The sequence below is a fragment of the Crocodylus siamensis genome, chromosome 8 (genome assembly GCF_052110815.1).
Source record: "Crocodylus siamensis isolate JL-2025a chromosome 8, ASM5211081v1, whole genome shotgun sequence".
NCBI lineage: Eukaryota > Metazoa > Chordata > Crocodylia > Crocodylidae > Crocodylus > Crocodylus siamensis.
Window position 1 is genome coordinate 12,120,006 of NC_143402.1, and position 24,475 is coordinate 12,144,480.

General features: G+C 43.7%; 1 protein-coding gene across 5 annotated transcripts in view; it reads left to right on the forward strand.

Annotated features, from left to right (window-relative positions):
- The window catches only part of GRIA3 (glutamate ionotropic receptor AMPA type subunit 3), a 222,216-nt gene extending 201,649 nt beyond the window's left edge, over positions 1-20,567 (forward strand). The window contains exons 14-16 of one of the 5 annotated variants that reach the window (XM_090061111.1): positions 13,037-13,151; positions 15,682-15,929; positions 17,951-18,089. In XM_090061111.1, the coding sequence (XP_089917237.1) occupies positions 13,037-13,151; positions 15,682-15,927 (361 nt within the window). In that variant the 3' untranslated portion in view covers positions 15,928-15,929; positions 17,951-18,089. Of the gene's footprint in view, positions 1-13,036; positions 13,152-15,681; positions 15,930-17,950 lie in introns of those variants that run through there. The other 4 variants (XR_016443972.1, XM_090061112.1, XR_016443973.1 and 1 more) reach the window with 4 other exon arrangements.
- Positions 20,568-24,475: the final 3,908 nt, after the last annotated feature.

The following is a 24,475-nucleotide window of genomic DNA, read 5'->3' on the forward strand; positions in this document are numbered from 1 at the left end:
ACAGAGACTTCAATTAAGGCGTTACAAATGAAGAGTCAGCTGCCATTAATGGAAAAGTGGTTCGGCTACTGATCAAGCATTTAGCAGCAGGAGCGTCAGACCATCCACTATGAAAATGTTCCCTTTTGAATAGATACCAAGGCCGGAACAACTTGGGAAAGGAGAACATTTCTGGATTTGCTGTTTGAAGACAGTGTCTACTGAAGGATTTCAAGTTGAGGTTAATGCCTCTATCTTCTCACCACACATTTCTGCCGCAGTAGGAATTCTGGGCATGTGCCAACAAACCCACAGCGCATTTGTTGCCTAAATTAGTGTTTCCTTTTAGAAACTCGGTTCCACTGCTCTCTCGGAAGAGGAAACCTTGAAGGAACAAGGTGGCATAGCTAAGAAGCCTAGCTTTTGGTTTCTATATTTAAAGGTCCTTTGTGTTTTTAAAGTGTATAATTATTGGTTCTAAACTCTCCCTCTCTACAGTACTGCAAAACTGAACTGGAAATGCTGCATGTTGTTTGTTAAATTAGGTTAGAAATAAGCTTGGACCTAAGATCTGAAGCAGTAACACAACTATGGCAGAGCATTGATTCCAGAACTTAATTTCCTGTGATTTTGATATGAAAATTAAATGCTTGATTATAAAATATAAAAGATAATTTACTGAAGACTAGCTGGAAATAAATATGAATCCATCTCCTCATTATTTATGGCATGCTGGCATTGGACTTCCCAGTCATGAGCTAGGGCCACACTGTGCTAGGGGGACTATACAAATGCTGGGCCAAAAAATAGACAATACTTTTTACATATTATGAGCTTGGCAATTTCCATCATGTGTTTTACCTGCCTGTCATGCATGCATGAATCAGAATGAGCCTTATGAAGAGGAAGGCTTGGATATGAGCTGCATGTATTACCCATGTGATTCTTATCCTTTACAGGGATCTTGAGAAACAAAACATGCACTGTTCCAGGTGCCCACAGCATCTTCCAATCCAGAAGGAACGTGTGATACTGTTTTCACTACAGTGGCATATGTTGAGTTTTTAATATCTCCCACTATGTAATTACACAAATAGGTCTCACGTGTTACCCGTGTATTATTTCTGGATGCTTTATGAGATGGAGTTTATACAGCAAATGTTGCTAAACTGATAGTGTCATGATGGGCAATTTTTTGCAATAGATTATGAAAGTTTCTGATTTAGGGAAGGCCTCAGCAGTCGGACAGTACATTTACCCTAAGGGTTTGTAGCCAGTCATGATTATTTCAAGAAAAAGATTTAACAAAAATCCATGTAATAGTTACAGAACAGCCTGCGATTTATAGAGCTTGAGGGACTATAGTGCCTTGTTGGATTTAGATTTGTCTTTAGCCTCCAGTGATGCCAGCCTAAAAATACTGTAGAATATGGCATTTCTTGTAAGATTATTTCTATCTTTCAGTTTAAAGACATAAAGATGGTAAGTAGGTATATTTGTATGGCGTCCTACCCAGCTTAACAGAGCATTCAGTATTGATTACAACAAACATCCTTAAATTTCCTTTGCTGTAGTGCGTCAAGCATTAAATTTGAGGTTGGGTTTGTGGTGTTGGTGTTTGTTTAATTGTTTGGTTCTTGATGCCTCAGATTACATTGTGCAGACTGAAAGGCCTCATAAATTATCATATGTTCTTTTTAACCTTGTATCACAATAGAAAATATGATAGATTTTATATAAATTGCATGTTTCGTTTTCTTGCGGGGGGGGGGGGTTAACATTTGCCAGTGGAGTGGCATATTCGTTTGGAGTATTTCTTTCTCCCCAGAAATATTTCAGCTCCACTGACTACATATTAAAGGTAACATTTTCAAAGGCATACTGAACTGTCTTAATTGAGTGGGAGTTTTACCGGCGACACTAGTGATTTTGAAAAATTCACTTTGAAAAATGTTGAGATATCTTGAGTTAGAAAAGAGCATGTGATTTTTTATTTCCTCTTCCTTTATTTGGCAAGGAAAGGAACTCCCTAATCTGAGCAGTCACTGAAGTCTTAAAACACTTTGATATTGCAATTTTGTTCCTCAGTCTGTGTTACCATTAGCAACCATGATGGTACGTCAGCAAGCAAATTTGGCATTGGGTCATGAGGAATAAATGAGACAGAAACTGACAAGGTTAAAGTGCTCTAAGATGCATCAGTTCCTTGATGGTGAGAGATATTACAAATAATAGAGATAGAAAATAAAACGGAAATATAATCCCTTTCCAAGGTAGTGGTAGCACATAACTGAATCAACTGCTGTAAGTAAACTCTATTATATAGCTGTTCATGACAGTTTACCTGTGTTTGTGTCCCTGGGAGTAACAGTGCCCATTCAGTCAGTTGCTTGGTAATGCATTACATTTAAAACTGTTTTTGGCAAGAAAGTTATTCATGAATCTTATTGGCTGGATGTTGATGTCCACTTCATTTAAACTCCAGTGTTTGAGATTATCCCCGCCCCCCGGCACTTTGTGTGCTCTTAGTTACAAACCCCACTTAATCCCTCAGTTAAACCAGCTGTACAGCTGCTGAAGATTGTAATCTGGTGTGAGGCAGACAGATCCCACTGGTTAATCTGGCTCAGTGCATTTGCCTACCCTGTGGATTCCTCCGATAGCCATGCAGGTGCACTGGTAATGAGCCCTGGTGCTGCGACTGTGCATGACCCTGGGACTCTGGTTATGCACCTGATTGCTCTGTAATATTGGTCATGCTGTTCAAAATGCTGGGACTATTCCAGTAAATAGCTCAGCACTAGCACTAGCTCAGGTTTCACATTACGGGAGCTGCTGAAATGTGATGGAGTTATGTCCTGTGCATCACGGTCAGAGTTGTTGCAAAGGAAAACACTAGTGCTGGGCACATGCCTCACACACATTTGGGGCAGGCTTTGATGTGTTTTATGACTCCAAGACCGTGCCCTTCCTCAGCATTTGAGAAGAAGTGAATTTTTCAATGTCCAGCTGGAGCCCAGATGGCCAAGTTTGTAGATCTTTGGCAAACCATTTAGAAGAACAACAACAAGCAAAGCTCCCTATGCCCAGGAACCAGCCAAGGGGCTGCATGTGTATTATAAGCACTGCTCTGCGTACAGTGGCAGGTCAAGGAGAAATGAGACCTATTTAAGCTTTTGACACAATGTTCTTTTTTCTCTGACCGCTTCTGATGGTTTGATTATACCTCAATTTTGGCATCTTACTATACAGCAGCCCTGGAGAACTCTGTTCATCCAGGATATATATTATATACTGCAAGTGTGTGGCAAGTAGATTTGTGTCTAATAGCTGATGAGTTTTTCAGTGTTAAAGCCAGAAGTAGGTCTGCTAGTACTGGATAAAAAGGCCTCAGACATAGAGTTTAAGGCACTACAGGATCTAAGCCATGATCCCAACAATCATGGCTCCTGTCATGCCATACATGCATGGCAGGACACATGATTTTGTGTTCAGAGATTAGATCCCTAGCATGCATCTGGCCATCCGTGTGTGGCATGACTGGAGGCATGATTTTTGGGATCACAGCTTAGATCCCATGGTGCCTTAACCTCAATGTCTGTCAGAGGCCTTAATCAAACCAGGAGAGGTTGGAGAAAAGAGAACATTATGTCAAGAACTTAAATGGGTCTCAAATCTCAAGTCAGTCTAAGGCTTGTCAGATCCTGATGCTCAGGATCCAGCATGGGGCAACCCCAGGGCCTGGGGCAAAGCTGTCTTGGCAGCCTGACCCCAGGTGCCCTGTGCACTGCAGATGTTAAAATCCCATGTGCTGCTCTGAGCTCTCCCTACGCTGACTTGGTTTGTTTATAATGCAACGTTGGCATCTTAGTATACAGCCGCCCTGGAAAGTTCTATTAATCCAGAATACACACACACACACACACACACACACACACACACACACACAAAATTAGGGCTGTGCAAAATGGCACTGTTCTTGAGTTTCTAGGTTTCAACTCAATTTCATTTCAATTTGAAACCGCTGTTCCGTTTTGTTAGTTCAAAACAGTGACACTGTTTCAATGTTTCTTCCATACGCTATAATGGGGAAGCTCGAAACAGCCTCTCTCATCCAGCAGGCAGATGGGGGCCCGCAACCCAGGGAGGACTGTGGGGGCTGTGCCAGTCACCCTGGGGCTGCGGGCCCTGATCTGCCTGCCGGATGAGGGAGGGAAGCTGGGTGCTGCCGCCTGGGACCGGGGAGCTGGGGAAGGGGCTGTGGAGCTGCTGGGAGCACAGCTCTGGTTCTCCCCTAACTTCCACCACCTGGCAGCTGGCTGCTTCAAAACTTTTGACTAGCCTTATTTTGTTTTGAAGCTGTTTTGAAGCCCTTTGTTTCAGTTCCGTTTCGCTGTTTTGAGCTCAAAATGAGTCAAAACAGTGTTGAATCAAAACAGCCAGTGAAATTTTGCATAGCCCTAATAATATACACACACACACACACGTACTGCATGTGAGACAAGTAGTTTTGTGTGCAGTAGCTGATGACTTGTGCCGGGTTAAAGCCAGAATTGTGGGTATGCTGGATCCTGACACTTGGCTGAGCATCAGGATCTCAGCCCCAAACTGTCACACATTCAATTTAAGGCCTGATTAAAAAAAGGAACCAGATAGTAGTTACACATTATATGTAGAATAACTTTGTGGCTCGTTAACTTATTATCACTCCTTAAATTGACTTTAGCTTTTGGCCAGGTTACAATTTAAGGCACAATTAACCTGTTAATCGCATCTTAAATGTAACACGTATCCGGGCCCTAAGTCTCACACACATGAAAAATCCTTCTACTCGAGATGCTCTGGTTACAAATGCATTTCAGGCATGATTTATACTAACACCCCTTTACTCCAGGGCACGGATAGGCAGCCATTGGCACCGGTGCCAGAGTGTGGCGCACAAAGGCATTTTGCTTGGTGCACGTGCCTCTGAGCAGAGAGTGAGGAAGAGGCCAGGTCTGCACTGCCACAACAAGGATTGGACCCCTCGTGGCTCCTGTGCCATCTGCTGTGGTATACCAACTTCTTACGAGTCGAGGTTGCAGGTGTTTTGGGCAGCCTGCTGAAAAACATTGCCTACCCCTGCTCCAGAGCCTTTTACTCTGCAGAGGCTACAGTGTAGAAGAAAACGTTGTAACATCCCTATTCTCCAGTGACCTACCTTGTCCTCGTTTTTCCCCCCATGGGCAAACCGGCCTGTTTGTTAGAAACTAGAGAGCACACATCTTGGGCTTTGAGAGAGCAGCATCTCTCCCCTGAGCTACATGGGGATAAAAAAATCTTTCCATGCTATGTGGTAGGTGAGGAAAGTGGATATGTTGGGTGCTGTCCTCAATATGTGACGGATGTTTCTGTTCTAAAAATAGCAAGACAGTTTGATAATGTTGTATCCGTGACTGCATGTTCCCCCCACTCCCATCCAATACCCATACTTCTACAAAGCCCCGTGCCATTGCCTCGCAGCCCCTCTCCAGGACATTTTTATCGTTCCCACACCCATGCTCAGATTCCCTCCACCGCCCAGTCCCCTGCACCCATCCACCAGTCTGAGTGGAGAAGGGAGCTCTGCTTCCCAGCAGGCCTCAGCTCCGCTGCAGAGTCTGAAGAAGTGATGCAGACACCCCCGGAAACTTGTGTCTGTTATCCCCTGCCTCTAGCTGTGTGCATGGTGGTAGAGAGGAAGTCTCCAAGGCCTTTGAAGATTTGTGGCAGACATCACTGTTGTTCTTTTGGTCCTGCCTACAGGGTTTTCGGGGTGGTGTTTTTTTAAAGATACATGGGGGCAGTAGTGATGCTGACTGCCTTGCTGAGAACAGCAGCACCATGCTGACAAAGTGCCATGTAGCATGTTTATTCAAACTTGCACTCAGATAATAAACCTAGTAACACTGAATTAAAGACAAATTTCAGTTCACAGTTTGCAAGGTGCAACTGGGGAAAGCTGCCAACTTGGCATTTGCGTAGCTCAGTTTTTTACGAGGTACCACCATTTGTCCGCATACCTCTTTGCTATCCCTGTGCTGTTCAGCTTACAAGGAAGGGAAATGATTAGTGTCGTAATGAGTCTTAATTGTTAGGCCTTTCCTTTTCAGTTGCCTTTTCGGAATGATTGCTCAGAATTAATTTACAATATTTACATACAATGTTTCATTGAGTTTGAGGGGAACAATATGCTATCTGCATATTTGTTTGGTTGTGACTGCAAATAATAAACATTGCTGTGGTATTGCCTATAATTAGCATATTATCAGCCTCTCTGACACCAGTTAGTAGCAGCTGAGAAAGCCATAGAGATTAGAGGTGGAATTTTCAAGAGTTCCTACATGATTTATGCTCCTAAATCACCCATGTGTTTTTAAAAATAACTACCCATTGTGCCCAGCTGTATGTTCCACTTGAATTTTTTTGGCACAAGCATGTTGTAATGCCCCAGATTTTTAATCTCACCACTAGAAAAGCTTTCTGAGCAGCAGCACTTCTAAAGCAGAGCACTAGAAAGTACGAACTCGCATGCATCTTCTGACGATGACCTGACCCCACCTCAAGTTGACTGACTTTCCTCCCGGAAAAAGTGCTATTGGCCATGTTGGCGGGACCACTTGACAAATAAAAGAGGAATGGGAACTTCATCTGCAACTGGTTCAGAGCCTTTAACTCCATTTCTAAGTGGACCTTTCAGATCTAGATTTAGAGATTGAATACTTCATTAGGAGAAGACCAAAGAGCGCTGACAGCTGAAAGTCTTGAAGAGCACAGGTGAAGAAGGTGTTGTCTGAGGATTGAGGAGGCTATGCTGGGGAGCATCTGATTATCACAGACGAATGTGAGCACAGACTCCGTGATAAATGTACAAAGAACACCTGAGCATCAGAAGAAGATGCAAAATCTTTGGCAAGATCTGTGAACTGGACTAAGATGCAGCCACGACTGAGTCAGCCAAGATGACCGCTTGAATCATTAGCGCATAAACACACCAAAAAATACCAGCCTTCATGATTTTATGTGGAGTTTAGCCACAGCGAATGGACTTCTTTCACCTCCTTCTATTGTATCAGAATCCCAGACTTCTCTTAAGTATCTCTTCCTTATGGTTGTATATAAACGCTTGAAAATTAATCCTGAATGCTTCAGAAGGCAAGCAAAAGGAACCCGCAGGATAAGAACAAACAAGGCAACCTCATAATTTGATGCGGGTCTGACTCACAATTTTTAAGTGTTTGGCATTGACAATACTGGAGTCGTCTGGTTTCCAAGCAAATAAAACGGACGCAACCAGATCCATGTTAAAGAACCTACAGCAAGTGGGTTAACTGAGAAATACAGATGATATTGTGTGAATTAGATTGCATTCCCCTACCTACAACGCTTCCTCAGAGCTAAGCACTATATTTGGAGACTCTTAGTCTGTTTTAAACTGTGCAGTAAAATAAAAAGTGTTGCATGATCATAGCCGTGTTAAGTATTAAGTTCAGACGACAATAAAATGCATTGATGGCCAGTAAACACACTGTTCACTGCAAGTCCCTGAAGTCGTCACTGAGCTCACGAAGGCCATGTGGGACAATGGGAAACAATGACATCCAAAGCATCGAGCTTAAGGTCCCCTGGGAGGCACAGCGCAACTTCTGGAGCCTCCAAGCTTCTGTTTGGCCAAGGAAAACTAACCGGACAGAGAGCTGGGCTTGAAACTGCCTAAGCAAGAAATAATGAGATCCTAGCTCAAATTAGCACCATCAATGGGAAAACAGCCAGAATCATGTAAGAAAGTAGCAAGGAATTTAGAGAATAAGCCACATAACACCAACAAGAGAGTAACAGTGACGTCATTAAAAAGCAGCTAGAAAGCATAATGTTCCCTAAAACTCTCTTCTCAAGCACCACTTTCAGTGATCTGTCCATCTCGTAGCATCTGCAGCTGTGCGAAACAGCAGCTCTCTACTGTTCCCATGGCTACTGAACACACTCTCAGAACTGGGAACTTCTAACTATGGATAAATTAAAGGCGGACGAAACTTGGACCTTCTTCCCACCCCCTGGCTTCTGTAGATGAAGGAGCAGAAATAGTTAAACAAAAATAACACCATGGAAGTTTTTTCAGTGGTTTACAATGAAAAGGAATATGACAGCCTATGTTAAAAACCATAGTTTAGGCAAACTCCCATCTGTTTAGGAAAGATAATTTTCATTTACGTTTTTGGAACTTGTATGTGCATAATTCAACGCAATCTTGGCTTTAAAAAAGAAGCAGCCCTAATTAACATGTTAAGCCATCCTCATTTCCCAGTACTGTATGGTGTTATGAAAGCTAATCTATAATATAGTGGATGTTATGGAAATTTGTACTCTGTATGGGCTTTATAAGTTCATGCACATTTAAAAATAGCATTTGGAATGGGGGGATAATTTCACTTTAAATATGTGCAGGATGGCTGGGAAACTGTTTTTAACTGTTTCTCTGTTGTTCTTTTATTCTCAACTACACAGTATTTCTGAAAATGGAAAAATATGTTGCAAGAATTCCCTCCAAATTGGATTTTTTTATGGAAAGCTTAAAATTATAGAGCTGCATTCCGAGCAATAGGCCACAATAGGTTTCTACTGGGGCTTGCCGACGGTGGAGGGAGACACCCAGCTTTCAGCATCATGCCTCCCACTAGCCTGAATAACCACGTGTCGTGGTTTAGTTTATATTGCTTCTCCTGGGTCCATGTTATAATATAGCATGCTAGGAAGATGCAAGTGCATCACCATCACATGAGTGCTTGCTGGGATGAGCTTTAGGGAGTTTAAATAGACTTCTGCCATTTGAGCAATGCAGGTATTCCTAGCATTTGTCCTTGTTTGAATATTCCAGAATATGAAGCTGTCATTTCTCGTGCATGGTTCATTTGCAACATTTGTCAGTGGCTTCTATTTTCTTGTTCACTCTTGATTCATGAACACAGACCCTACATGCCTTGTAATGCTGTACATACAGTGATGCAAAACAGTAGCCACGATAAGTCTGACTTTCTAATTCCATCAGCTGCTGGTTGAGGGGCTTCATAATTGCTGCAATAGCAAACGTGTCATCTCTCCTGGGGCTCATCACTGCAATGCAGCACTTGTCTCCAGCCGGGAAAGTATAAGCTTCCTGGATTGATAGTTAATTAGATTACAGCGGCTGCTAAAGAATAGCAATTTTAAAAATTAAATATTGGAAAGCATCGAAGCTGGATGTGCAAAGTGCCTGCAAAACACAAGGGGCTGTGCTGCCTCTGGCTGGCTAGTTGGGGAAGCATAGAGAGATCTCTACTGCCTGATGGCCACTGGCATTAACCTTGAGGATCATATGGTTTAGCTGGCACGTATTGATATGAGAAGGGAAGATTGTTTTGTTCCAGCGTCATTGGCAGAGGGTGGCAAGAGAGATTGTTTCTTTAAAGTTCCTTTGTACTAGTTTCTTAACAGCCATCCTAACTGCAGCAAGTGCAAGTCTGGTGGTGCTGATGACAGTGCGTTTGGTTAGTTTTCTCTGGAAGTTTAAAAGCATGTTTGGGTTTTTTTTCTTTGGAAAAAAACCCACTTCCCTCCATTTCCAGGTTTGTTGGCACTTGCCGGCTTGCAGAGCTACAGACCAGGAGTAAGCGAATGGATAATGTATTTCTTTATCTGAACCGTGGGGGTGGTTTCTGTGAAGGACCATATACTTGTATGTGCAAACCGGAGCAAGGGCTCCTGTTGAGCTGCGAGGTGTTCTGCACCAGTGCAAGGGCAGCTTCATCAGCATGCTTTTCTGGAGTCTTTGTCCACCTGTCCGTGTGGGAGTGGGGGCCAGCCTCTGGCCCACCTCTTGCTGCTTCTACAGCCCTAGTGAAACAGCAATGGTCTTTGTGAGCCCTTCTCATTCCCACTGCACCTTGACTTAAGACTAGACAGATTTCAAGCCCCAGGGCACAGAGGCAAGCTCAGTCTTGACAACTGAGTGCACAGGGCCATATCCACAGCTGAGAGTATGACTGCTTGATACAGTGCTTCACAGCTGGGAGCAGGATCGCTGTGTGCCGACCCACTTGGATTCATTAAAACTGAGGAACAAGGACTAATTAACCTGGGTGTGATGCTTTGCTCATGCAGCCGTGCTGATTCTGGAACCTAAGTTAATATCTGTATCCAGTACTAAATGGGGCTGGATATACACTGTACATTTAGAATCAGCACAGGTATCTCTACACAGCAGTGAAATGAGGTATGCATTTGTGGTTGCCACGCTGCCACAAAATCCCAAATGACATCCTCAGTCTGATGCTGCCTGACCCTGGAGGCACAATAGGTGCCTCACTTCTCAGCAGCAGAGTTTTCCTGGGCAGACGTGGGCTCCCATCCCTCACTAAAAGCCATACCAGCTATGCTATAGAGTCAAGATCATTTTTCCTCTCTGTCTCTGACCCAGTGAATAGGTGAATAGTTCATGCCAAGCGTGAAGAGCTAGGACAAGAAGGCATGAAACTGTTCCTTCTTCCTACCACAGGATACCTTGCAGCCTGCTGGGTACAGCATACTCATGGGAGCTCTGGGTTCAGATCCACCTTTGGCCAAGAAGGCAAGAGAACCCAGATCTCTGATACGGTCTGCAAGTGCCCTCATATTTTTTTATATCTGTTAATATCTCCTCCCCACCTTCATTCTTAAGCTGCTTTTTCTTGCTCTTGGTCACCCCCTCTTTCATGAGAAAGCCTGACTTTCTCAGCAATGTGGAGCTTCAGCCTTGTTGAAAATAAAAGAGTTGGCATGATTTAGCTCAAGGCCTATTTGAAAGTGGATTGAGCTGAGTAACCTGATTAAGCTGAAATCAATGTAAGCTAGATCTAAATCAATTTTAACTTGTCCATGTAAGGGCCTGCACTAGTTTAACTAAATTGATTTCCAAAGTTGATTTTAATTAAACTCAGCTATAGACGAAGTCTTCCTATGGACTAACCATCAGGTGAGTTTCTTCCGTCTACTGGTAGGAGATGCTGTAGCAATAAAGGAGCTCTCATACAGTCTTCTACGGGGAAGTCCCGCTATCCTCTCCCTACCATGTCAGTGGGAATAGTCCTCCATATTTTGCTCAGGAAGATCCAAGTGGCTGCAGTGAGCAAGATCATGCTGCAGTGAGTGCACCTTGGTGTCGATCTCACCCTGTGGACAGAGGCACAATGCTAACTTTACTCCACAACAGAAATACACTGCTGCTGGGGTGGAAATGGCCTGTCAGAACAAGTCCATGTGTGGACCACGTGAGATGAGTTAAGTAGGATTCCTTTTCCTAGATGCAACCTTATGGGAAGGCAGACGGGAGAACTTGGGCACCAGGTAGCTACACAAATTGCCTTGCAATTTTGGCATGGGTATCAGAAAACCTGTGGGCTCTTTGGTTTGAATCGCCCATCAGCACTCCTCTTAATACCATGCAGCAGCTGAGACCCATACTAAGCCAGGAGGGCTGAAAGCCCCTCTTTAGCAGCAGCAGGCCTGTCCCCAGCATCCTGAGGGCTTGCACCAAGCAGAGGTTCTCAAAGTGACCACTTTCTACCCCCCACCCATAAGACCAAAGGTAGTTGCAGAATCCCTCATTCCACAAACATCCAAAAGACACCCAGGCATGGCCCATTTGCCTCTGCCATATAAATCTGACTCACCTCCTTGCACGTTGCCAGAGGTGGGCGGGCAGGGAGAGGGGCACGGCACTTTGCAATGAGTCCAGGCAAAGCTCTGGGGGCAAATCGTTTTGCCCCAGAGGAGGCTGACCTGTGCTTCTAAATCTCTCCCCACCTCAACCCGTGGTGCTGCAATTGGATATGACTAGTTCCTTCTTTCCTAAAAGATACAGGGCACAGGTTCAGCCTCTGTGGAGGAAAGGCAAAGAACAGGGTTCTCCCTGCTGTTTAGCAGAAACTTAAAAAAGAAACAAAATCTCCCTTCTCCAGGCATCGCCATAAAAAGCTGGTGGCTTGACCCAGTGTTTCCATGTGGACCAAGTCATTATGGCGTTGTATTATCATCTCATATTTCGTGAAAGTATCAAGACGTTGCACTTCAGCAGCATCTACTTTAGGAAGGAGGGCTAGTGCTCGCCCCTCCTCCATGCCTTGCCTTTTCGATCCGCTGAGGAGGCCGGGCTGCGCGGCATGCAGAACTTAGTGGCTCTGAGTCGAGAACGGTTCATTACTGGAGCTTTTGCAGAGGAAGAGGAAGGTGCCGGGTTGTTTGGTTTGGTTCAGTGCACTCGAAATGTCATGGTTCAACTTGCAATGTTCCAGAGATTGGGGAAACCTTCGGAAATTTGTCACGGGCAAGATGCCATGATATCTGGGAAAATTCCCCCACCTCCACTGCTGTGATGTTTCTGTTTCACCTGCTTCAGGCTGCACATACGTACGCTGGAGTCCTCAGTGCTGCAAACAGCTCTTTGCTGGTGAAAACCCCACCCGAGAAAAGAGCAAAAATAGAATTTCCTCTGTGGTGCCCTGAACAAGGGTCCCAGGCAAATGGAGAGGATTTTGCACTGCCGTGCATTAGAAGTTTTGCTGTAGCTGAATTTGAGCATATAAAATTTCTGTGTGGATAGATTTGATTCTCAAATGCCATCAAAATATTCAGACACTGGAAAGCCATGCTTACCCCTACTGGTTGAAAACAGTGCTTAGCCTCTGTTAGTACAATACAGCGTCCTGTTGGATCAAACCTTTCAAACTGCTTGTAAAGCTACTGTGAGCTGCCTAACAAGTCTAACAAGAAGGGAAATTGGAGTTACGTTGTTGATGTTATCTTCATTTAACAGTGTGTGCCGATTACTCAAAGCGATATGGGCAGGACCTGGTAATATAGTGTTGCTCTAGCATTAACTTAAGGGGATGATCCAGTTGCCTGCAGTATAATTACTTTGTGGCCAGGAACCCTGCTTTATCGCTTTGTATAGTTTTAAAGTAGTTTAAAGCTTGAATAACATAAAATAACATAATATAATGTTATTTATGTTATTTCCCACGTGAAGAACTCCTGTAAACCTTGCAGTATTGAAACTCAGTGAACAAGGCATCTTAGACAAGCTGAAAAACAAATGGTGGTACGATAAGGGTGAATGTGGAGCCAAGGACTCCGGAAGTAAGGTCAGTCGCTGAAGGTCTTTTTGTACTGATTAGACATCACATTTTGACCCACTGTTTGTTTATACAAAATGACTTTCCAAAGTTAACATTTACATTGTGAAGGTTCAAGGAAAAGAATAGAAAAAAAATACAAAGAAAGATCAGAACATGACAGCACTTTTCTCTTACAGTATCAAAGGCTTTAGTTGTAAGTACATTTCACTACTTGGATATTTTGCTGGAAAGAAAATATAGAGAACAGACACACACACTTCAAACCTGGTATCTCCATTTAAATGCCAAGTTTTATTACAGTCAATGTATTATTTAGTCCAACATTTTTTTAAAAATTATTATTATTATTATTATTATTGAGTTTTATAGAGTATGTCAAGTTTGATTTCAAATTGTAAGTTAAATTGGTTTCAGAAATAGCCGCAGGCTTGGTAAGGGTGGATGTTTTCAGGAAAGACATCTCACTGATAAGCATGAAACCCCTTTTTTCCGAGCCATCCCCAAACAAGTTTAAAAATTTCTGTTTGAGTTTTGAACAACAATCTACTATCATGATCCTCTTGGTAGCTCGTTCCATAAATCTTGGACATCCATTTTTATTGTATATTGAACCGTTTTGCTGCTGTATTGCTACATTGCACAGCCCAGACGTTGTTGCTCTTGGGGAGTTCGACCACGGTGCATACTTGGAGCACGCGATTGGCACAGCTCACTGGTTAGCGTAACCAAACTGTACAGAAAGGCTGTACTGAAGAGGGCCAGACACTTTGGGTGGACCTGCAGCTGTTTCTTGGGCAGATTCCCAGAGACCCCAGTGGGGGATCTGACCCATCAATTATCCCTTTCCTATTTATTAGGGAGCAAATATTTTGCTTGCTCCATTCAGTAAGAAGACAAAAGGATTAGTTAATGCTTACAGTGCCACGGAGGAAGCAAGGTGCCAAAGGATCCCTAACGATTAGAGAGTGGATTTTTCAAAAACCACCAAGGGGAGATCATCAGCCCGCTCCTATTAAATACCCACGGGGATTAAGTGCTTAATGCTGGTGCCTTTGCAAATCTCCCCCATTTTTACTGTGTGGTTCAAAGTCTGGAGGTCATCTCTTGACACCACTGAAGTCAACAGTAACAGTGACTGGTTTCAGTGGAACTGGAATTTACTCTCTTCGGATGCGACTTTGCAGCTACATGCGAGGTTACCTCGGGATCAGTGAGGACACGAATGCACACCAGTTGCCAAATCAGGCCCCATGTATTTGAACCAAACAAAGTACAGATAGTTCAAATGAACTATCATTAGTTAAAATAACAGGTAGTTTTCACAACTGCATTTATCCAAAGTGCCTGTACTTTCCTCAGGCTGTGCCAATCCTAGTTTTACAGACATGGGGGATGGCCTTAGAGAATGTGGGTAAAACTGAGTACCTCTAACTAAGTACATCTAACTGTACTTCTTGAAAACTGTCTTCAGCAAGTGCAAAGACTTGTTGCAGACTGGTCTGCCACCTCACTTAAGAGCAGCCAGTTAGTGTTAGTGGTCTTTGTGCTGCAACTTCGGCAAGAAACGTGTGTCCGAATAGCATGGAACCAGCCTGGCAAGCAATCCAATCCCGCTGCAAAATGGTTACCGTTCTGTTGACTGATGCCAGAACCCTACTTTTTTTTAAGTTGCAAACCTTTTTTCCGTGTTTGTCATGCCCTGACAGGATGACCTAGACAGCATTTTTAATTAGGATTAGTATTATTATTTCTTTTATTCGGTTGCCCTATCTCTGTCTGTGATTGAAAGTGCTAGTTTAGACAGGGATCCACAGCCTGACCTGAAAGTAACTGACCATCTTCCTCAATTACTTTTATTGTTAAATACAAAATAGATAAGGTTAGCAACACCTACAGTTATTTTCTCTACATTCACCAAGAACAAATGCCTGCTGGTGGGCTTGAGGGGTTTTGTTTTGTTTTTTGGGGGGAGGGGGGAGTTGTTTGGTTTTCAGGGGGGCAGGGGAGGGGTCAGCGAATTTCCAGAAGCTGTTAAAAAAATGAAAGTATTATTGGAATTCCCCATATGGGAAAGCAATGGCTGTGTAAAATAAGAGACGCCCTGGCAGGGAGCCTTTTGCTTGCTACCAGCTGTGCTTAGCAGTAGAGAGGTTTGCTGAGTGAAATCCAAACCCTGCTGAAGCCAATGGCAAAACTCAGCTTCACCTCCTGAACAGAATGAGACAGAGCAGTAACTTTGCTGAGAATCCCTAGTTTTAGTATTTCTGTGTCTCTTGGACAAAGTTGAAACAAACACAGATACATGAGCTCCAGTGTGTAAAAGTAACTAGGTAAGAGTATATTCTTGATATTCTGACCTGGGATCTCTGGACTGGTTGGTTGTGTGGGCACAGGGAGTCTGGAGTCACAAAGAAGAGAGTCATTTCTATGTTTACTTACTCTAAGCAGACAAACTGTAGGACTGATTGCAAAATAACTTGTAATCATTTGTCTCTTCTGCCGCAGCAAAACTAATCAAGTGGTTCGTTTCTCTTAGGACAAGACAAGCGCTCTGAGCCTGAGCAATGTTGCTGGGGTTTTCTATATTCTTGTTGGAGGTCTTGGTCTCGCCATGATGGTTGCTTTGATAGAGTTTTGTTACAAGTCTCGGGCAGAATCCAAACGAATGAAACTCACAAAGAACACCCAAAACTTTAAACCTGCTCCTGCAACCAATACCCAGAATTACGCTACATACAGAGAAGGCTACAACGTGTATGGAACAGAAAGTGTTAAAATCTAGGGGTACGACGAAGGTCTACTAAACTAATTCATTCATTTTCCTTTTATTAATACCCTTTTTCCATTTCAGTAATGTGGTGGAACTGTTCTATGTATTGGTGGGAAATAATTACAGGGGGTTTTTTATACTACATGCTAGCAACGCACTCTTCCCCCACCCCCCCGTAATTCACAAGCAGTAGCTGGGATTTAATTTTGTTTCTTAATCAAGAAGTAGCCCGTCTCTATAATGACGATGCCAGCATCGATGCTGAAGTGAATGATTCCTGTATTTGAAATATCAGTGATTCCAAAATGTCTTTTCATCCCTTTAAGTGATAAATGTAATCCAGAATTGTTTTCTCCTTTCTTCTTACATTTACCCCCATATTTTTTAAGGGGCTGTGCTCAGCTCAGGTAAGTGCTAGTAGGAAATCTTGGAAGTATTTTATGTCCTTCTGATCAAAGATTCACCAAGTATCAAAAATGCTACAACAGCAGCATGTCTATGCAAGATGTTTACTGCTCAGTAGACTAATGAACCTTGCAGTAAGTGTCTCGGCATCTACATGCGGGCCCCTATTAGGGTGGAGTAAACTAATATAAAAAATTCATCAGCAGCACACATGTAGACATTGTCCCAGCTAGCTGGGGCATGAGGGTGCTTCAGTACAGGGGCTAACCCCACACCTTGTGTCCCAGCCAGCCTCTCCGCAACACGTTGATTGTGCGAGGAGCAGCCTCGGGCTGGCAGGCTGACCCCCCAGACCTCTGCCAGCTGGGGCTGCTGCGACCCAGCTCACCGTGCTGAGGTCCTGGGTGCATGTGCAAATGTGCATCTGGGAGCAATAAACCCCAGTGCGATAAGCACCGGCGTTTATTGTGGTACGTGAACAGGTACGTGTAGATGCACCCTAGCTGAAGTTAATTTCTTAAGCATGAAGCAGTAGAAATGAATGACTAAAGGCCTCTCTAAAAGTTATTCCAGCCAAGTATTTCACGGATTCCACCTTTATGTTGACAGAAATCAAAGGATTTCCAGCCTTCAGATGAACTTTGTTGTTACAAGTAATGAGAGGCAATTAGGAGTCATGATAATTACCACAAGTCTAGCCAGGGGTTGGCAACCTACAGCCGAAGGGCTAGATCTAGCCTGTGAAGAGCTTGGATCTTGCCTCTCAAGGTCTAATTTGGTGTGTCGGGACCCCGCTGAAGTGATAACTTAAGGGAGGCAGGTTACGGTGGTGATTTAAAGGGGCTATGTTGAAGCAGCCAGTTAAAGCCTCATGCTTTGATCCCTCACTAGTGAATTTGTTGTCCCCTTCTGCTTTTTGCCCTGGCTTTCAACAGCACTCAGTAAGTGGAGGGCACACAGAGCAGAGGAGGGCTCAGGGCAGCAGGGGTGGGTTTCAGCTTCCCATGGCAGTGGTTGGATTGCCAGCACCCAACCTGCCACTCTGAAAGGTTGCCCACGCCTGGTCTACAGGACTCCTGAGCCTACACAATGGGTGCTCCCGTCCTGCTTCCACTAAGCTGAGTTGGACCTTTTCTACTGACATCAGCAAAGAAATGGTCTCCTCTGCCCTGGACTGGTGGTCTTTCCAGAGCTTCCTGCCTCTGGCCAGATAAGAAATAGCACAAGAACTATCCGGCTTCTGGCATTTGAGTGCTTCCACTTCCGGCCAGAAGTAGAAAAAAAGGCAAGTAGAAAAAAGGGCAAAGGATTTCCAGAGAAGCTATTTAATCCGACTTTTAATGAGCAGGAAATATACTATGAAAGCACCCATGGGGCACACTTAATATTGGGGTGACATTGTGTTGGGCACTATGGAAATGTAAAGAAGAGAAAATCCATATACTATGAAAGACTTACAATCTAAAGCTTTGGATAACTCATTCCAGTTAGCCCTTTCTTTGTCCAAACAAGTCCACCCATCTAATCAAATAAACAGGGCTGGAAAGGACCCCTAAAGGCAATCTAGTTCACATACAGTGATCTCCTCTCATAGGAAGGGAACTGACACATTTGTTTTCTTATTATATAGATCCTCACTTACGACAGCATGCAAGAGGAGAAGCAGTGGAGATTGTGGCTACTTCATGGATCCTGACCACCTGAGCCAGTTTTACTCTCTCCTAGGTGTCAGGCATGACACATATTGATGATGGTGCAATGAACTTTTTTTTTTCCTTCAGTGCCTTATGGAAGACTCTGAGACTCACAACAATGCAAACCATCACTGAAATATTCTTGCTTTGCTTGAAAACAAAAACAAAACAACAGAACTGGTAACTAGACAAAATACTAGTATGTGAACAAATATACTTGTAAAAACATCAGTTCAACAAAAGCCATTCTTTGATACCACTGCACAGTATATGAACTTACGTCCTCAAACCAGAATAAAGTCGGTCTCATCGTCTGCCCCGTTCCTGATCTAAAGCCTCAGACGTCCACTGCTTGTGAGCACAGACCAGCCTGTCGCTACTTCTGTGATCGACTGTCAAGATGCTTTGGGTACTTCTTAAAAGGGTGGTGTGATTTTTTTTTTTTCTTTCTAGCCACTTTAAATTGGTAAAACATGTATATCAGTAAAAGGTGAATGTAACACACATCAAAAAAGAAAATGTGCTGGGGAAAAAAAAAGATGAAGTCAGTGATTATGCATCTGTAAGTCCAAAAGAAAATGATTGTGGAACTGCAGATCTTGCTTCCAGATCAGTAAATGAATTCTCTTGACAAGCTAACTATAGTGCCAGTAAAAAAAAAAAAAAAAATACTGTACTCCTTTTTCTCTATAATCAGGCATAACTACAGGTGCTTTATTAAAATGGCATTAGCTGGCTTTAAAAAAGAAAAAAAAATAGCCACTTGTGAATTTAGGTTCTGACCACATATATCTGTCTTTTCTTGCTGTGCATTTGCATTTTAAGTCGATAGCTAATATTCAGCAGCGAGGCAAGAGAAGTGCAAAATAGTTTTTTCCCCACACCTGGTTAAAACGACTTTTCTCAATACTAGCAGTGTGCTCAGATGATGCTTCTTGGATTATTGTCATTTGGAAAACAGAGATGGGGAAACGAGAGCGTCTCAAATGAGACCTACAGTTTGAGACTATTATTATGCGATCTAACATTACTATTGCCAGTACTGTTATATTATATCAGCTCCTGCCAATAATTGTTTCATGGCTATTCATCAAAGGATGCTTGTGTCCTTTCCAGTTTGTAAAGAATACAATGCATTCCAAGATATACTGCTAAAGATAGAGGCTCAGTATTACTCACATCCAACTTCTCAATAGAGGCAGTTTTTCAACCTTGATTCTGTGCCAGAAAACTACTTTACTGCATTTTTAAGGAAGAAAAAAAAGAAACGTTTACTGTCACAGTTACAGAGAAATGTTCAAGGAAGTATCTGCATACTAATTACCTCTAATATGACAATAAGTACTTTCTGTAGTTCAATAGAGTTTTCTTTCATCAGTAACATACATGGAAAAATCTTCCAGATGATAATGAATAATCTTTTAAAAAAAAAAAAAAGTTTGACCCTTTAGGCATTTAGTTCCTTGACAATAGATTTGATCTTCTATTAGAATAAAAAAAAAAGGAAAGAAAGATAATATGGAGAAAGTCTTGCTAAAGAAATAAATATTTCCAACAAAATGTACTATAAATTTTTTTTTAAAAAACTCATGGAAGAACAACGCACTGTTCAAGTTTTTAACACACTATTGAACAAAAAGAAACTATTTGTTCCTTTTTTTTCATGAAACTGATTTTCAGGTTCCAACTGCTATCACATCCCAGCGAGGGGGGAAAGGAAAGCTCCGCAGTTATAAGTTGTATTAAAAACAAACATTTTCGTAGAAGCTGTATAAAGAGAAATGTATGTTTATCACATCGATTTTTAAGAGTGGAAGCTTCACACCGGTGAAGGGGTTTGGTAAAATGGATTGTTATTTTTAAAAACTTGCATGTAAAAAAAAAAACAAAAAAAAGTGTTGATGCTTACAAATTCCTGCTACCAACTTCAAGCTGCAGAAGTCCAGCAGTAGTCACGCGAGGAGTTCTTGTTTACGTTTTTATTTGGGGTTTATTCTTCCTTCTTTTTTCTTTTTTTCCTTTTTTAATTTTTTCCTCTTTTTTTTTTTTTTTAAGTTCCAATTTTTGGTGGTTACAACTGCACTTCAGTGAACAGAAAAATTGCCAAGCAAACTAATGGCTGTAAAAGCGTAAACTGCATGTGTGGGCATAAATTACTGAGCCTCATTTTAATGAGGTGTTGTACAAAGAGTTTTAATACATTTTGTAAATAAAATTGTAAAGAAAAAAAAAAAAAAGACAAGACCGGTCTGACCTTTTCGCTCAAGGATCCCGCCTGGCTGGCTGAAGTGACCAGGCTGTTGTCACTAAACGACTGTGTAGTATTAAGAACCTATCCCTGTTCATTCATCATTTCTCAGTGAAGAGCGTCTTACCCACTAATGCAGCTTACTGACCCTGTAAAAGGTACGTCTATAACGTTCCTCTGATTATAAGTTATGGTGAGCCTGCCACAGGAGCTCAAAGAGCCACATGTTAGATTAGGGCCACAAATCTGTGAGGCGCTGCACACCATCAAGACCACTGGTTGAGGTATGGTTTAGCCACCTCTCCAGGTCAGAGTGCAGAGGGGCAGGGATCGGGAAGCTTGGCTCAGCCACCTGCACATCACAGCTCCCAAACTTCAGCCTACCCCTCTCCTAGACTTGGTCCTGGCCAAAGGAGACAACCTGGTGGCCGAGTTAAAAATAGAGGGTAGCCTGGGTGACAGTGACCATAAAACCATCACGTTCACTGTCCATCACAAGGCAGGCAAATCTGATAGCAGGGTTGAAGCCTTGGACTTCAAAAATGCACACTTCAACAAGCTCAGGTCACTAGTAGGGCAAGTGCTGCCGGACCAGGGACCAAAGGCAAAAGATATGCATGAAGCGTGGTCTCTCCTTAAGGACGTGATCCTTGAAGCACAAAGGAAGTCCATTCCCACGTGGAGAAAGGGCAACAGAAGGGCTGGGAAGCCCTCCTGGCTAAACAGGAAAATCACAGTCCTCCTTAGAAAGAAGGAAGAGGCGTGCAAACAATGGAAGCCGGGGACAGGCCTGAAGGAGGACTATACAGCAATGACCCACATTTGTAGGAAACAAATTAGAAAGGCTAAGGCGGCGACTAAATTTAGATTAGCAACGGGAATCAAGGACAACAAAAAGTCCTTCTTTAGGTACGTAGGGATCAAGCGGAAAGCAAATGGCAGTGTGGGGCCGCTGCTCGACAACTCAGGACACCTAGTTACCACTCAGGAGAAAACTGAACTCCTGAATGACTACTTTGCCTTGGTGTTTCACCGGGCCGTGGGGAAAATCATGCCGGATAGGGTACAGAATGAGCAGGACAGCAATGACCACCTCCCTACTGCTTCCATAGAACTGGTGCGTGATCAATTAAAGAAATTAGACATGGATAAGTCTGCAGGACTAGATGAACTCCATCCAAGAGCATTGAAGGAGCTGGCCAAAGTCAATGCGGAGCCCCCGCCAAAGCTGCTCCAAAACCCGTGGTGCTCTGGAGAGGTCCCTGAGGACTGAAAGAAGGCAAATGTTGTGCCTATCTTCAAGAAGGGTAGAAGAGAGGACCTGGGTAACTATAGATCAATTAGCCTAACTTCTATCCCAGGGAAAATCCTGGAAAAATTCATTAAGGAGTCTATGTGTGATAGGCTTACAGAAGGTAGGATTCTGAATGACAGCCAGCATGGCTTTGTCGTGGGCAGGTCTTGTCTAACCACCTCATTTCCTTATGATCGCGTGACTCGCCACCTGGATATGGAGAAGTGTTAGATATTGTATACCTTGACTTCCAAAAAGCTTTTGATCTGGTATGCCGGGATGTTTTCGCAAGGTTGGAATATAATGGGCTTAACTGTGAGATGGTTAGGTAGGTATGAAGCTGGCTGCGGGGACAGGACCCAGAGAGTCGTAGTGAATTGATCTGTGTCGTCTTGGCAAGAAGTGGGCAGTGGTGTCCCGCAGGGTACAGTGCTTGGTCCTGTACTTTACATCTTCATCAATGATTTGGATGTGGGGGTGAAAAGCTCACTGGCCAAGTCTGCAGATGACACCAAGTTATGGGGAAGCATGATCACGCTTGAAGACAGCTTACAGATACAGGTGGATCTAGACAGGCTAGCAAGTTAAGTGAGTCAGAACCAGATGAAGCTTAATGTTGAGAAAAGTGAAGTGCTCCACTGGGGGACGAGCAATCCCCTGCACACCTACAGGCTTGGCATTGCCAATCTGACCAGCACCACGAATGAAAGAGACCCGGGGGTAATAATAGACCACAGCATGAATACGAGCCAGCGGTGCGACTCTGTGCCAGCAGGGCAAACAATACTTTGGCGTGCATCCAACGATGCATCTCCAGCAAGACCAAGGAGATGATTCTTCCCCTCTACTCAGCACTGGTGAGTCCGCGGCTGGAGTACTGCATCCAGTTCTGGGTGACACACTTTAACAAGGATGCAGCACAACTTGACAGAGTCCAGAAGGGCCACCCGTATGGTTAGAGGCTAGCACGGCAAGCCATACGAGGAAAGGCTGAGGGACCGGGGACTCTTCAGCCGGAAAAAAGAGACGGTTGAGAGGGGGCTTGGTAGCAGCTTACTGCTACATCAGAGGAGTACATCAGGGAGCAACTGTTCACCGGGGCACCCTTGGGGAGAACCAGGAGTGATCGCCACAAACTCCTGGAAGACCGTCTCAGGCTTAACGTTAGGAAAAACTTCTTCACAGTCAGGGTGTCCAGACTGTGGAACAAGCTCCCTCCAGAAGTGCTGCAATCGCCTACCCTGGAAATCTTCAAGAGGAGACTGGACAGTCACCTTGCTGACCCCGTTGTCTTTCCTGCTTGGTGCAGGGGGCTGGACCCGATGATCTTCTGAGGTCCCTTCCAGCCTCACGGTCCATGAGTCAATCCCTCCCCTCAAACCATCAGCACCAGAAGCCACTGTGACCCTGTGACCCGACAGAGGCAGGCAGCATGGCACAAACAACCGAGCGTTGCATTGTCCGCTGTGCCAGTGGGGGAGTCGAGCTGGGTGGGGAAGAATTCTGTTCCAAGGGGAAATGCCATCTTTGCTGAAGCCCTTTCCATCCCAAGCGGGACCTAGAAAAACAAACAGTGTTGAAATTTGCCTTGAAACAAAAACGCCAAACCCGCATCATTTTAGAAACAGCCACGTGACCAGATAGGGTTTTCCCCAGGACCATCAAACCAATTCATTTTGATAAAGCCTAAATTTTTCATCTCGGCTTTCTTTCAACTTGTGTTTTAAATAGCGAGGCCAAGTGAAAATGTCAAAATGAAATGTTGCAATAATTTCCCTAGGAAACAAATTCTATGAAATCTGTTCTTTTCTGTGAAACAGTTTGAGTTTGTTTCCTTGGTATTTTCATGTGAAAACCCGCTCCCTGCTGCTGTATTCCACATGCTGCTTAACTGAATAAAGACTATAGGGCCCAACCGTGCAACTCCCCCAGCTCTTCATTGGCAGCTCGCGAGCCGTGCACATCTCGTTGTCAGGACAGACTAGAGGTCGCTGCCTTCAAAACCGAGGGACTTGTCCACTTTCTGAAATTCAGAATGTCATTTCATCACCCTGGGAGCTGGTGAGAGCTCCTGGCCTCCACTAGCACTGGACGGGGGGGTCTTTGTCAGTGTTTTACTTGTGTAAGTAGACTGTAGGCCCTCTGAAAGTCTCGTGCTCCAGTTGTTGCAGCTTATTGTTGTGGGGAGAGACTGAGCAAAGTGATACGCAGACCGCCAGGTAGGGAAGGCAAGCTAACCAGAATTATTTCCACTGAGCTGGAGATAAGATAGATAAAGTTTTAAATGGTTATTGATTACCATGGAGACAGGATAGTGCTAAAGTTTAAAGGAAACCCTGGAGAGTGCGCGTGTGCGCGTGTCCCCATAACTCCCACCACATTTTCAACGGTGCTGCTAGAAATACATTCATCAGAACTCTGCAACCAAAACCCTTCTCAAGTGCATCCACCCCGTGCGCTGCCTGGGACCATGATCTCAGTCCAGCTAAATTTGCCCTATTGCAAGCCAAACTCTGGAGAGGACTTTACTTCCTGAGCAGTTAGTTACTGTAGCACTTTGCAAGCTACAAACTAGATCAAGTAATCATGATAATAAATTGTCAGTCCACTGCTGAGATTCAGGCCCTAGGCAGGAAGAGGATAACGCTTCAAAGCCTCCTGCCCAGCCCCTGGAACAGAATTAGACGTATAATTTGATCCTCACCCTAAGAGTTCAGCACTGAATGTCCCTTTTGTCTGGTACCTACAGGTGTTGGTTTAATCAGTCCCTACGTACATCACCACATGCCAGACAATGCATGAAAAAGGCCACAGAGCTGGAATGAATTTGTGAGAGAGGCATAGACAAAAGCACTGAAGTTTAAAATTTACCAATAAGGAACTCTGGACGCTAGCAGTCGAAGCACAGTGCATAGTAGC